This window comes from Hemitrygon akajei, chromosome 5 (genome assembly GCF_048418815.1).
Source record: "Hemitrygon akajei chromosome 5, sHemAka1.3, whole genome shotgun sequence".
Lineage (NCBI taxonomy): Eukaryota > Metazoa > Chordata > Chondrichthyes > Myliobatiformes > Dasyatidae > Hemitrygon > Hemitrygon akajei.
Window position 1 is genome coordinate 85777711 of NC_133128.1, and position 14356 is coordinate 85792066.

A 14356-nucleotide genomic window follows, 5' to 3' on the forward strand; every position below is an offset into this window, starting at 1 on the left:
GGAAGGTAGCCAGTGTCCAGCTGTACCCTGAGGTACCCTTTCAAACTGAAAAAAATATGAATGCTGCCTTCTCTTTATCAGATTCACTCACTGGTATTTGATAATACCCACTCTTTAAGATCCAACACACTGAACCTTTTGCTTCCACTTGAGCAGGCCAGGACATCCCCAATCCGGGGAGCTGTATATTGGTCTGGGATTGTACATCTGCTCAGTGTTCAATAATCAACATACAATTGTATTTTCCCATTCTTCTTCCTCACAGCAGCTACAGGAGATGCACAGGGACTTCTCGGCTCAGTGATAATTCCAGCTTCCTTCAGCTTCAGCAGGTGCTACTGAACATCTTCATCCATCACTGGTGCTGACTGGTGAGAGCTCTCTCGGACAGGGGTGTCCTCTGTTACTCTGCTAGTGTGGCAGTTCTCTTGGAGCAACTACAGTCAAACTCATCAGTAGAAAAGGTGTCTTTGCATTTCAACATCTTATCATTTGGTCTCTTTTTCCATTCCTCTGGTATCAGTGAGTCATCAAAGTTGAATAATTTCAATTTCAACTTTTCCGATAAAAAGACTCTTTCTCTTCCTTTTTCTTCACTGGAAAGCTAGAAACTACTGCCACAAGAAAGAGATTGCAATCTGCGTGCCATGTATGAGGGTAACATCTCTTCCTGAGGTGTTCCTGAAATCTGGTTAGAGTAGACAGCCGAAGATTTCTGCAGTTCAGGTCTCACCAACATTCCTATTGAAGGGTCTCGGCCTGAAACATTGACTGTACTCTTTTCCGTAAATGCTGCCTGGTCTGCTGAGTTCCTCCAGCATTTTGTGTGTGTGACTTGGATTTCAGCATCCGCAGTTTTTCTCTTGTTTGAAGATGTTTGCAGTTCAGGTTTCACCAACATTCCTGCAGGTAAGAGTGACTCTTCTACCTGATTGCCAGGGGCATCCACAAGAATGGCCGGGGTGCTGGGCACTCCTGAAAATTGGGGTGTTCCAGACACCCTAACGACTCTGCCAGGATGCCAAGTGACTGGTTACTTTGTCTACCATCAACTACCTGCTGAATCGTGTCTACGCCCACCTGGACAAGCCGGCGAGCACTGTGAGGGTCATGTTTTTTGACTTCTCCAGTGCATTCAGCACCATCCGCCCTGCTCTGCTGGGTGAGAAGCTGACAGTGATGCAGGTGGATGCTTCCCTGGTATCATGGATTATTGATTACCTGACTGGCAGACCACAGTACGTGCGCTTGCAACACTGTGTGTCAGACAGAGTGGTCAACAGCACTGGGGCTCTACAGGGAACTGTCCTGTCTCCCTTTCTCTTCACCATCTACACCTTGGACTTCAACTACAATGCAGAGTCTTGCCATCTTCAGAAGTTTTCTGATGACTCTGCCATAGTTGAATGCATCAGCAAGGGAGATGAGGCTGAGTACAGGGCTACGGTGGGAAACTTTGTCACATGGTGCGAGCAGAATCATCTGCAGCTTAATGTGAAAAAGACTAAGGAGCTGGTGGTGGACCTGAGGAGGGCTAAGCCACCGGTGACCCCTGTTTCCATCCAAGGGTTCAGTGTGGACATGGTGGAGGATTACAAATACCTGGGGATACGAATGGACAATAAACTGGACTGGTCAAAGAACATTGAAGCTGTCTACAAGAACGGTCAGAGCCGTCTCTATTTCCTGAGGAGACTGAGGTCCTTTAACATCTGCCGGACGATGCTGAGGATGTTCTACGAGTCTGTGGTGGCCAGTGCTATCATGTTTGCTGTTGTGTGCTGGGGCAGCAGGCTGAGGGTAGCAGACACCAACAGAATCAACAAACTCATTCGTAAGGCCAGTGATGTTGTGGGTATGGAACTGGACTCTCTGACGGTGGTGTCTGAAAAGAGGATGCTGTCCAAGTTGCATGCCATCTTGGACAATGACTTCCATCCACTCCATAATGTACTGGTTAGGCACAGGAGTACATTCAGCCAGAGACTCATTCCACTGAGATGTAACACTGAGCGTCATAGGAAGTCATTCCTGCCTGTGGCCAACAAACTTTACAACTCCTCCCTTGGAGTGTCAGACACCCTGAGCCAATAGGCTGGTCCTGGACTTATTTCCACTTGGTATGATTAGCTTATTATTTAATTATTTATGGTTTTATATTGCTATATTTCTTCACTATTCTTGGTTGGTGCAGCTGTAACGAAACCCAATTTCCCTCGGGATCAATAAAGTATGTCTGTCTGTCTGTTAAGAATGAGGATACCACACAGTTCTTCTTTTATGCTCATCTTCCTATGTAGGAGAAACTTGCACATTCTCAAAACATCTCTGAATACGGGGTGAATAGACACCCAGAAAGTTCTCTTCATTTCTCTCCTTGCGTGTTCCATTGAGCCTTCTCACAATTCCACAAGAATGGACGCTTCACATTTTCATGACTGGATCTGGGCAAACAGCACTACTGTATCAATGGTCTCAGCTACTCCAGCATCTGCTTCCAAAAATGTCAGTTCCAACAACAAGTAACAATCATTCAGCTAATCATCAGCATGAAGCCTCCGAATCGCCAGGGCACTGAGAGGCGTCAATGGTAAACATGTCAAATACCTGTTGTAAAAGGATCTGTAGAACAAAGTAACTTGAGAATTCTTAGGAATAATGTTTTGCACTTTAGTATTTCTCTTGATACCCTGATTGGAACGTAGTTTCTCCAAGATGTCAGGCTGTTCTCTGTAGTTTCCCATCTTCTTTTTCTGTTTAATTAACCACTGGTTTACTTTTAGAAGATTTTCCTGCCCACAATCTCAGTTGAAACGTCCATCTTCTCCACAATTTTAACAGGAAATACCAGGCTTATCCTCAACCAAGAAACCCTTGGCGACAGCACCTCCTTGCTTTGTGATCTTCACAGGAGTGTCGGGTTTCCGAGTGGACGTGTCATGCTTAGCAGGCATCAACTGAGTCATCTCAGTCTAAAGCCTTTTCACCTCATATCTCTAAAACTCTACCTGTGTGGAATCAGAGGTCACTTTAGCAACAGAGACTACAAATGAAGACAGTCCAGATGAAGGGTCTCAGCCCAAAACATCGACTGTGCTCTTTTCCGTAGAGCCTGCCTGCTCCTGGCCTGCTGAGTTCCTCCAGCATTTTGTGCGCATTGCTTTGATATCCAGCATCTGCAAATTTTCTCTTGTTTGTGAACTGAAGTCCTTCCCTCAACGTTTGGAAACATTTTGTTCCTCAATCATACTTTCCTCCTCTCTAACTTCTCAAAGTAACTCAGTAAAAGATGGAGGATCATGCATCTTGTGGCTCATTCGAATATGTAGAGCAACTGTCTTGTGACAGTGAAACCTTCACAAATTGCTCCACTCTTAAGTGATTTATCTCGGACAGCTGAATGCCCCCTTTACGGTACAAACAATGCAGCAATTTATCTAACCCGAAAAGGTAGGCGGAGAGCTTCTCTCCATCCTCTTAGAATGTGTGTCTGAACTTCACCATAAAATCAGCTGAATTTTCAGTAGCGCCAAAAGCGTTTTCCAGAGCCTGCATAGAGTTGGCTGATGTGGCTAAAGAGTTTTCTGAATTTTCTAGATAAATATCCAAGTAATGTCCAAGGACAAGGCATCTTGAATTTTCTCCAATGCCGTGTGATAACCAGCTAATCAAAAGTTATCTGCACGTTATCCGCGAGACCATTGTCTGCACGAGGATTTTCTGAGCAGTATCTGTCCTTCCAAATGAGTTTGTGCTCTTCTGCTATGTTTGTTGTCTGTTTCCATTTTCCTTCTCTCTTCTTCCAAAACCTGCACTCGCTCCAGAAAATGGCTACCCTCGATCCCGCTAGAATGTTCCGGGGCATCTTATTGGACAAAACGTTAACAAGACAAGTCCTATTGGCTATTACAACAAGCCTAACTTAATCAACCGAATTATTATTTTAAACAGTAAAAATATACGCAATTGTACAATCTAATTCAAGGAACACTTTGCATCTTGAGATGACCTGCAGAAAATAAAATACCCAGCAGCAACAAAGCACGGTCTAAATCAGGGTATTACATTTGAACAATTTGCTGACTTTGTGGCCACGGTTGTGTGCAACACCAAGATAGGTGTGTGGGCAGGCAGCGTTGTGGAAGCAGGGAATTCTGCAGAAGGATTTGTACAGATTCTGAGAATGAGCAAAGATGAGGCAGATAGAATATAACGTAAGGAGTTGCACAGTCATGCACTTTGGCAGAAGGGACAAAGGTGCAGACTATTTTCTAAACGGGGAGAAAATTCAAAAATCAGAAATGTCAAGGGATTTGGGGATCCTTGTGCAAGATCCATAAAGGGCAATTTGCAGGTTGAGTCAGTGGTGAGGAAGGCCAATGCAACGTTAGCAGTAATTTCGAGAGGACAAGAATGTCAGAGCAAGGATGTGATGCCGAGGCTTCATAAGACATTGGTCAGACTGCACGGGCAATGTTGTGTGCTGATTTGGGCCGCTTATCTAAGAAAGGATGTGCTGGGACTGGACTGGATCCAGAGGAGGTTCACGAGAATGATCCTGTGAATGAAAGGGTTAACATATGAGGTTTGTTTGATGGCTCTGGGTCTATTCTCACTGAAGTTTAGAAGGATGAGGAGGGATCATATTGAGGTCTATCGAATGTTGAAAGGCCTAGATAGAGTGGATGTGAAGAGGATGTTTCCTATAGTGGAGACGGCACAGTCTGTGGATAGAAGAACATCTTTCTGTTCTCAGGCTGTGGATAGAAAGAGTTGAGCAGATATTTCTTTAGTCAGAGGATGGTGAATCTATGGAATTCATTCTCATAGACAGCAGTGGAGGCTAAGTCATTGGGTATATTTAAAGTAGAGATTGATAGGTTCTTGATTAGTAAGTGCATCAAAGGTTATGGGGATAAGATAAGGTGAATGGGGTTGAGAGGGATAATAAATTAGCAACGATGGCATAGCAGAGAAAACTTGATGGGCTGAATGGCCCTATTTTGCTTCTACGTCTTATGGTCTTATATTCCTATTTGAATGAAAGGCAAGGCTAATAAGTTTGGGGAATTTTGGTTTTTGAGGGATATTGAGGTCCCAGTTGAGTAGAAGAATAAGGTGTCGGCAGCAAGGAACAAATGAAGCACTTGAGGAGTACAAGAAACGCAAAAGAACACCCAAGAGACAAATCAGAAAGGCTAAAAGAATGCATGATATTGCACCTGCAGACAAGGTGAAAGAGAATTTCAAGGGCTTCTACAGATACACACGACGGCCGCTTCACTGTGTCTCCTGTACCCAATAAAGTGGCCGCTGAGTGACTGCTCATGGTCTTCTGCTGCTGTAGCCCATCCACTTCAGGTTTCGACATGTTGTGCTTTCAGAGATGCTCTTCTGCACGTCACTGTTGTAACGAGTAATTACTTGAGTTACTATCGCCTTCCTGTCAGCCATTCAGTCTGGCCATTCTCCTCTGACCTCTCTCTCACCCAAAGAACTGCCGCCCACTGGATGCTTTCTATTTTTCACACCATTCTCTGTAAACTCTAAAGACTGTTGTGGCGAGATCAGCAGTTTCTCAAACCAGCCAGCCTAGCACCCACAATCATTCCACACGGTGAGGGGGTGGAACAAGCTGCCAGAGGAAGTGGTGGACGCAGGCTTGATTTCAACAGTTAAGAGAAATTTGGAGAAGTATATGGATTGGAGGGGCGTGGTGTGGGTTGATGGGAACTATCAGGATAACAGATCAGCACAGACTAGATGGCCCAAAGGGCCTATTTCTGTGCTGTCATGCTCTATGACTCTATCTGTGAACTGAATCTCAAAAAAAAAGATGAGCCAGCTTCATCTCGTCTGATGCAAATCTTTCCACTGAGCCACAGATGAATCAAAACGAGTTTTGATTACTTTTCCAGCTATTCATACTTACATAAATTGTACCCTATTTTAAAAACCACTGAACAACACACACATAAAATGCTGGAGGAACTCAGCAGGCCAGGCAATGTCTATGAAAAAGAGTAAACAGTCGACGTTTCGGCCGAGACCCTTCTTCAGGACCTGATGATCAGGGGTACTGATGAAGGGTCTCGGCCCAAAGCATCGACTGTTTATTTTGTTTTCCATAGATGCTGCCTGTCGAGTTCCTCCGGGTGGGGGTGGGGGGGGGGGGGTGGGTGCGTGCGTGCGTGTGTGTGTTGCTTTGATTTCCAGAATCTACAGACTTTCTGGTGTTTGTTTACTATCACTGACCTATTTGACATGGAAAGTGTTGTTTTGTGGCAGCAGTACAGCATGGTGACATAAAAATTACAAAAATTATAAAATAATGAATAGTGGACAATAGAAGGGATAAAGGGGTAGTGTTCATGGACAGGTCAGAAATCATTGAGTATGGTCCCTCAAGTTCCCATACCTCCTTGCTGATTGTAGCAATGAAACGGGGTTGTGTCAGTGAGGATGAGGAAGTTACATAGGGAGTACAGAGGCCAGGTTTTGAAGCTTGCTGGTTAATACTGAGGGGATGAAGGTGAGCTGAAATCAATAAACAGCACCCTGATGTAGGTATCACTGTTGTCCAAATGGTCCAAAGCCAAGTGGAGAGCCAATGAGATTGCATTCATTTTAGACCTGTCTTGGGGGTAGATCAATTGTACCAGGTCCAGGTCCTTGCTCAGGCAGGAGTTAAACCTAGCCATCACCAACCTCTCAAAACACCCATTCACAGAGCACATAAGTGCTTCTGGGCACTAGTCATTGAGGCAACTCATTCTGCTCTTCTTGGGCACCAGGATAATTGATGCCCCTTTGAACCAAGTGGGAATCTCCGACTGCAGCTGTGGGAGATTGAAGATGTCTTTGAATATTCCAGCCAGTTAGTTGACACGTTTACAGTGCCCAGCCAGTATCATCCACCAAAACTTCCTTTTACTCATCCATGTCTGATCATACAGTCTCACAATTCCTTCTTCTAAAGTTGGTTTCTCGTGAAATTTGAGGGGAGGCTTCCCCTGATGGGGAATTCCAGAATGGGGGCGTAGCTTTAGAATATGAAGTGCCTATTTAAGGCAACAATGAGGAGGAAATTCTCTCAGAGGGAGTTGGTAACTCAAGAAGGTGGCATCATCACTACTGATTGTCACCATCCAGGACGTGCTACCATCAGAAAAAAGGTATAGGAGTCCGAAGAGGCACACTCAAAGATTCAGAAACAGCTGCTTGTCCTCTGCTCTCAGATTTCTGGTCCATGACCTTGATATTAACATAGTTTGCCCTCTATTTGTATTCCTTTGCCCTGAACTGCCACCACAAAACAACAAACTTTACTAGGTGAGTGATAATAAACTTGACTCTGAATATTTGAAATTCTCCACCCTTGATAAGGTTGACTATGTTTCAAGAAAGATATTGTTTTGGTTGTAAGGGATTCCAGGTGGGAAATTGGATCTGAGGCTAAGATCAGATCAGCTATGATCTTATCGACTAGTGGAGTAGACCTGAGGAGCCTCTTGCTCTTATTTTAATGTTCTGATGTAATAGGCAAACTCTCCTTGTCTTACCACCATAACCACATGACACTTTGTGAATTTACAATTTGTGTTTGCCAGCCATGCTGACAGCTGTTGCTAATACTGGTAGAGTCCTATTTAATAAATTGTCATGCTCATATATGTTTATCATTTAATTAACAACCAAATTTCTAAAAATGAATTAATTATACTGTATTTCCACAGAAAATGTGCATGAAGATGAGGAGATGCCTTGACTATCAATGAAGGTAACATTTTAAGAGTTCTGCCCTTTTTAACAACAGAATGTCATTTGCCTGGGATGTTTTCATCTAGAAAAGGTATTAGCTAAACTCATTTAAACCAACTCTGGGATCAGAATCAGATTTTTATCACTGATATGTAATGTTGTTTTGTGGCAGCACTACAGTGTGCAGACATAAAAATACAAAAGTTACAAAGAAAGAAAAAGTGAAAAAAGGAATAACAAGGTAGGGTTCATAGTCTGTTCAGAAATCTGATGACAGAGGGGGAAAATGCTGTACCTGAATCACTGAGTGTGGGCATTCAGATTCGTGCAACTCCTTGATGGTAGTAACGAAAAGAGAGGGCGTGTCCCGGGTGGTGAGGGTCCTTAATGATGGAAGCTGCCTTCTCTGAGGCATCACCTTTTGAAGATGTCATCGATGGCGGTGAGGCTTGAGCTTGCAACGGAGCTGACTAAGTCTACAAACCTTAGCAGTCTCTTGTGATCCTGTGCATTGGAGGCTTCATACCAGACTGTGGTGCGACCAGTCCAAATACTCCTCACAGTACAGTATCTATAGAAATTTGTAAGAGTGTTTATTAACAGATCAAATCTCCTCAAGCTCTTAATGAAGTAGAGCTACTGGTGTCTTCTCTGTAATTCTTTGACATGTTGGGCCCATAGTAGATCTTCTGAGATGTTGATACCCAGGAACTTGACACTGCTCTTTTCTTTCCACTGCTGACCCTCCCATGAGGACTGGTATACGTTCTCCCAAATTCCCTCCTGAACTTGGAGAGCGTTGAAATGGCTTCATCTATAAATGAGCCTAGAAACTGAGCTATGAACTTGGCAACAAAGTTTGGAGAAACTTAATGTAATGAATAGTGAAAATGTTGAGACAATTTCCAAGGAATGATGGCTTTTATAGATAATCTTATAAGAAAGTGTGGAACTGAAGGATTTATCAATAAGGTGGGTGAAGTATTTACACCAGCCTGCATATCTTCCAGCATATTCTTCCTTTTCGAGTACCATGTAAAGTGTATTGTACAGTGAACTGTACAGTATATTATAATCTACAATTGCACATTTCACTTATGTAATTTTCTTACAAATACTTAGGATTTCTTTATTTTTGGGACTAAGGACTTTGCATTAAAAAGGGCATGAATCCTTTAACAGAACTCAGGAGCATACAAAGCATTTTGATGCTGTTGTGATGTGAGAACATGAGTTTTGGGTCTGGTTTTTGAAGACATCATGTTCCATTTTCATTGCAAAGGACGGTTCCTTCCTTTTGCAGATGCTGTTGCACATTTGTAACTGTTGAGAAATTAGACCTATAAGTCTATGGTGATGTCAGATGTCATTCTTAGTTGGACTTGACCATCTGGGATTATGTCCATTTCATCCAAGAATTAACAAAGACATGTTGTTGCCAATAGGGATGTCGCCAATAGGGATGTCACCAATATGAAATCTGGGATGCTCTCTTGTCATCAAACTCCAGATGTAAATAAAACAATTTATTGGTACAAGTGTTGGCCTTGTTGAGTTGGTGGTATTTGTACTCTGGGCTAAGGGCCAAGCCCCACATTGAGAATGTAATCAGTTCTGAAGCTTCAGTATAGTGTCAGGTGGATATATTCACCTTTTTAAAGAAAATTTTCAGAAAATTAGAGATCAGTTTTATTCCTTTAACAAATCTTTTCTCACCCAGCTCTCTAACTGATAAGTGTTGTGAATGATAAACAACAACAAGTTTAAGCTATCTGTAGCACAGCAACGTTTATCCAGAGCTTCACACGAGGGATCGAGCAACTTCAGGTGATTATGAAGAAATGCACAAAAACTGGAATGACGAGTTAGCTTTTAACAAGTACCTTACAGGTGGAGAGAGGACCGAAGAGCATTTTTGGTTTTGAGATATCAGAACCTGAGGCTTTGACAAATGAATGATTACATTTGGGAATGATGTCTATCCTAACTGTGCTTCTATCACATCATCCCTCAGCTCCTTTGCTTCAGGTAAAACAAGCCCAACCCATCCAGCTTCTCCTCATAGCTAAAGTCCTCCCAATCCAACCAACGTCCTAGTGAATCTCCTTTGCACATTCAGTAGCGTAATCACAAGCTTTCTAGAGTGTGGCAATCGGAACTGCACACAGTGCTCTATGGAGAGGTCAAGATTGGTGACGGGTTCTTGCAAGCAGAACAAGTGGCACTCCTGCCCCTACACCTCCTCCCTCACTGCCATTCGGGGCCCCAAACAGTCCTTCCAGGTGAGACGACACACCACCTGTGAGTCTGTTGGAGGTCATATACTGTGTCCGGCGCTCCCAATGTGGCCTCCTGAATATCGGTGAGACACAATGTAGATTGGGAGACCACTTCTCTGAGCACCTACACTCCGTCTGCCAGAAAAAGTGAGACCTCCCAGTGGCCACCCATTTTAATTCCACTTCCCATTCTGATATGTCTGTCCATGGCCTCCTCCATCGATGTGATGGACCACACTCACACTGGAGGAGCGACACCTGATATTCTGTCTGGGTAGTCTCCAACCTGATGGCATGAACGTCGATCTCTCAAACTTCCAGTAATGCCCCCTCTCCATTTCCCCATCCCCTTTTCCCTCTCTCACCTTATCTCCTTGCCTGCCCATTGCCTCCCCCTTCTCTTTCTTCCGTGGCCTTCTACCCTCTCCTATTAGATTCTCCCTTCTCCAGCCCCGTACCTCTTTCACCAATCAACTTTCCAACTCTTTACTTCACCTCTCCCCCTCCCCGTTTCACCTCTCACCCTGTGTTTCTCCCTCCCCCCCCCCACCTTTTAACTCCACTCACCTCCTTTTCTCCAGTCCTTCTGAAGAGTCTCAGCCCGAACGTTGACTGAATTTTTTTCCATTTCCATTTCTGCATTGGCAATCTCTTGGTTAAAAATCATCCGAGTCATCAGGTGTTGAGCAACCACTCTGGAAAATCAGTTGTTGTTATGCTACCACTTCTGCTTTCTGCTACTGCACGGCAACACAGCTGCTGCCTCATAGCACCAGAGAGACAGGTTCAACCCTGTTTGTGTTTTACACATCCTCCCTCTGAACACATGGGTGTCCTCTGGGTGCTCCACCTTCCCCCCAAAGACTTGCAGGGTGGTAGTTTAATTGCCTCGCGTGTGTAGACAATTGCCCTCTGGGGGCAATTGATGTAAATGCAGGGAGAATAAAATGATGGGATTTAAGTAGGAAATAGTGCAAATGGATCATTAATGATCAAGGTGGACTGGATGGATGGAAGGGTCTGTTTTGACGTTGTGCATTTCTGATTTGACGTTGTGCATTTCTGATTTGAAGATGAGGATAGCCATATTAGACGCCAGTTCCTTATCTTCGTCTGTGATTTTACGGGCAAAGTTGATATTTGGGAAAGGTTACAGATTTTACCAGAGGCATTCCACTGGTGGTGAGAGCCTGTTGAACGTTAGTAACTGGTCTCAAATGCATGATTGAGATTGAGCACGGAATCAACTAGGTTGGGGTGTTGCTGGTTGGGATTATCTGTGGTTTTGACAAATAATAAAAATCCATTTGTTCTAGTGAGGGGTGGGTCGGTAGCTGTTTCATTGTCCAGCCTTTTGAACTGAAATGGCTCAGCTTTGGGGACATGCTGGGTGAAAAGCCTGAAAGAAAATATAAACAAGCAGCAGTCTTAGTGATCATATTATAATAACTCAAAAGATTACATTGAAATTAAAACAGAAAATCCTACAGGGCAGACGCATTTGGATGGATAATGAAATACTGAAACTAACATTATAATGCGTCAACTTTTCCTCAGTTGAAAGTTGGTTATTGTTAACAGATATGTTTTACTGCCATAGCAGTATATCCATCATAAAATTAGAATTTAACATAAATGGCTTATTCACAACTTTAAAGAAAGATACAGAGTTCACACAGTATAATCTATGCAGAGAAGTGAAGTTAAACACACCTCTTTAATTTTCAGTGAAGAATGCTGATTGGAATAGTAAATTGGAGAGGATAATTGGTTTAAAATGTCTAACCTAAACAATCTTAAAGGGGCAATGTCTTCATTGAAATGGGGTTTGGAAAATCTGGAAATGGGAAGAACCATAAGAGTTGTAAAGTTATTTCAGCCAAGCAAACGGGAGAAGCACATTTCGGTAATCTGAACTAAATGAACAAAGTACTTATCAAACCATTGTTGACTGTTAATGGTGTTTCTTTAAAGGAGGTTTGGTCACGATCATATGATTGATTAAAGCCTCTTTCCACCCAGTTTTACACCAATCAAATTGCTTGGTTGAAGTTCTCCTTTCCCCAATCCAGGCCTCGTTATAGCTTCATTGATTTAACTACTACTGGATAATTGGTACTTTGTGTGAATCTGAACTTGTTCTCTGCACTCTTAACAGCTGGGAAGAGAGAATAATCTATTTCCTGTAGCTGAGGCAGAGAATATCTCTACTTCAGGTTTCCATCTGAACACCTTGTGTCCTTTGCCCCAGTTGCTGGGCTCATCAGTATTTGCAGGTAATTGTTTTAATCTTTTTAGCAATCTAGTGGAATTGTACTTTAGTGGAACTGAAGTGTATTTTGTAGAAACACACACAAAATGCTGCAGGAACACGGCAGGCCAGGCAGCATCTAGGAAAAGAGTACAGTCAAAAAAGGAATGTTTCCACGTGAAATCCTTCTCTTTCCCTAGATGCTGCCTGGCCTGCTGAGTTCCTCCAGCATTTTCTGTGCCTTGCTCAGATTTCCAGTATCTGCAGATTTACTCTTGTTTGTATTTTGTAGAGACTGCTTCCTATCTAATCTGTCTAGATGTTGTTTTAATGAGCCAGTTATTATATTCTGTTACTATGGTGTCAAACGTGTGCTGAACCTGAACAAGGTTGCTGAAAAGCACCGTGTCGGTTAGAAACACCAAATGGAGAACATGGCCATTATAAGTAAGAAGTGAGAGAATGTTGGCGATACCCAGAAGGTTGGGGAGGGGTGGGAAATAAACAACAATGTTACAAACTGCTGATTTTTTTTCATCAGAACTAGCCAGCTCTGATCACACTGGTAAGGTTCCTCATCTGAAATGGTTGAATCTTGTGTGTATGCTGAGAGAAAATGAAGATGGGGAAAGGGGTACAAGAGCCTTGGGTCTCACAACACCAGCTTACTAATGTTCACCCCATCAGGCTCCTGAAACAGTGTGAATAACTTCACTCCCTCACACTGAACTATCTACAATCTATGGACTCTACAACCTGTTCTCAATATTATTTATTATGTTTTTTTTGTATTTGCACAGTGCTTGTCAGTCTTTGTGTGTAGCTTTTCATTGATTCTGTGGTGTTTTCTTTGCTCATTTATTGAGACACCGTGCAGAACTGGCCCTTTTGACTCTGAGTTGTGCTGCTCGGCAATCCTCCCCCCGATTATAACCCTAGTCTAATCACAGGAGAATTTGCCTACAAACCTGTGTGGATTAACCTACTGATCTAAACAACACACACAAAATGCCGGAGGAACTCGGCAGCCAGGCAGCGTCAGTGGGGGTGGGGCAAGTACGGTCAATATTTCGGGCTGAGACCCTTTGGCAGGACTGGAGATAAAAGATGAGTAGATTGAAAAAAGGTGGCAGAGGAGAGGGAGAGAGAGAATTGTAAGATGAGGTTTCACCTATCACCTTGTACTTCTCTCTCCAGTCCCAAACCTTTAACATCTACTCATCTTTTTCCCCCAGTTCTGACAAAGGGTCTCGGCCTGAAACGTCGATTCACTTCTTTTCCATAGATGCTGCCTGGCCTGCTGAATTCCTGTGGTGGTGGTGTGTGTGTGTCTCTCTCTCTCTTGTTTGAGACCTCCTAACCAGCGTGTCCTTGGACTGTGGGAGGATACTGGAGCACCTGGAGGAATCCCACACATTCCATAGGGAAGACGTTCAGCCGCCTTACGGATGATGTTGGAATTAACTCCAGACTCTGACACCCTGAGCTGTAATAGTCATGCTAACTGCTATGCTGTCATTGTCAGTTTGTTCCACAATGAATACCTGCAAGAAAATGAATCTCAAGGAGGTATATGGTGACATAGACGTACTTTGATAATGCATTTACTTGGAACTTTTGAGTTGCTGTTCCCCAAGCTTGTGTTCTGGAGCCGCAGATGAGAAAATTGGAATTGGATGCATGATTAACATGACAGTGGCAGGAAGCTAGAGGTGGTGTGAATGGAAAAGCTTTGCAAAGCTATTATCCAATCTGTAATGCATTCACCAGTGTAACGAGAACCACATTGAGTATTAAATGCAGCCTGCTAAACAAGAATCATTCTGTTCCACCAGTATCCATGTTTTAATGCACAATATTCCAGAATCTCCTGCTTTCAACTTGCTGCTACCAAAGATGTCTTTGTCGTTCCTTGTCAGTATTTTAAATGGATTCTTTCCTCAGCAGCTCCTCCATGATCTCCACTTCCATCTTCATCAGCCACTTGCCTTGCAAATGCGGGGAGTGCAATGACTGTACTTTTACCCCATCCCAGACCCAACCACTCCTTTCAGATGAAGTGGTA

At 43.3% G+C, this 14356-nt stretch overlaps 1 protein-coding gene across 4 annotated transcripts in view; it reads left to right on the plus strand.

Annotated features, from left to right (window-relative positions):
- Nucleotides 1-14356, plus strand: part of rubcnl (rubicon like autophagy enhancer) — a 122558-nt gene that overhangs the window by 78527 nt on the left and 29675 nt on the right. For all 4 annotated transcript variants that reach the window (XM_073044595.1, XM_073044596.1, XM_073044598.1 and 1 more), the window contains 2 exons: nucleotides 7737-7780; nucleotides 12199-12316. In XM_073044595.1, the coding sequence (XP_072900696.1) occupies nucleotides 7775-7780; nucleotides 12199-12316 (124 nt within the window). In that variant the 5' untranslated portion in view covers nucleotides 7737-7774. The remainder of the gene's footprint in view (nucleotides 1-7736; nucleotides 7781-12198; nucleotides 12317-14356) is intronic.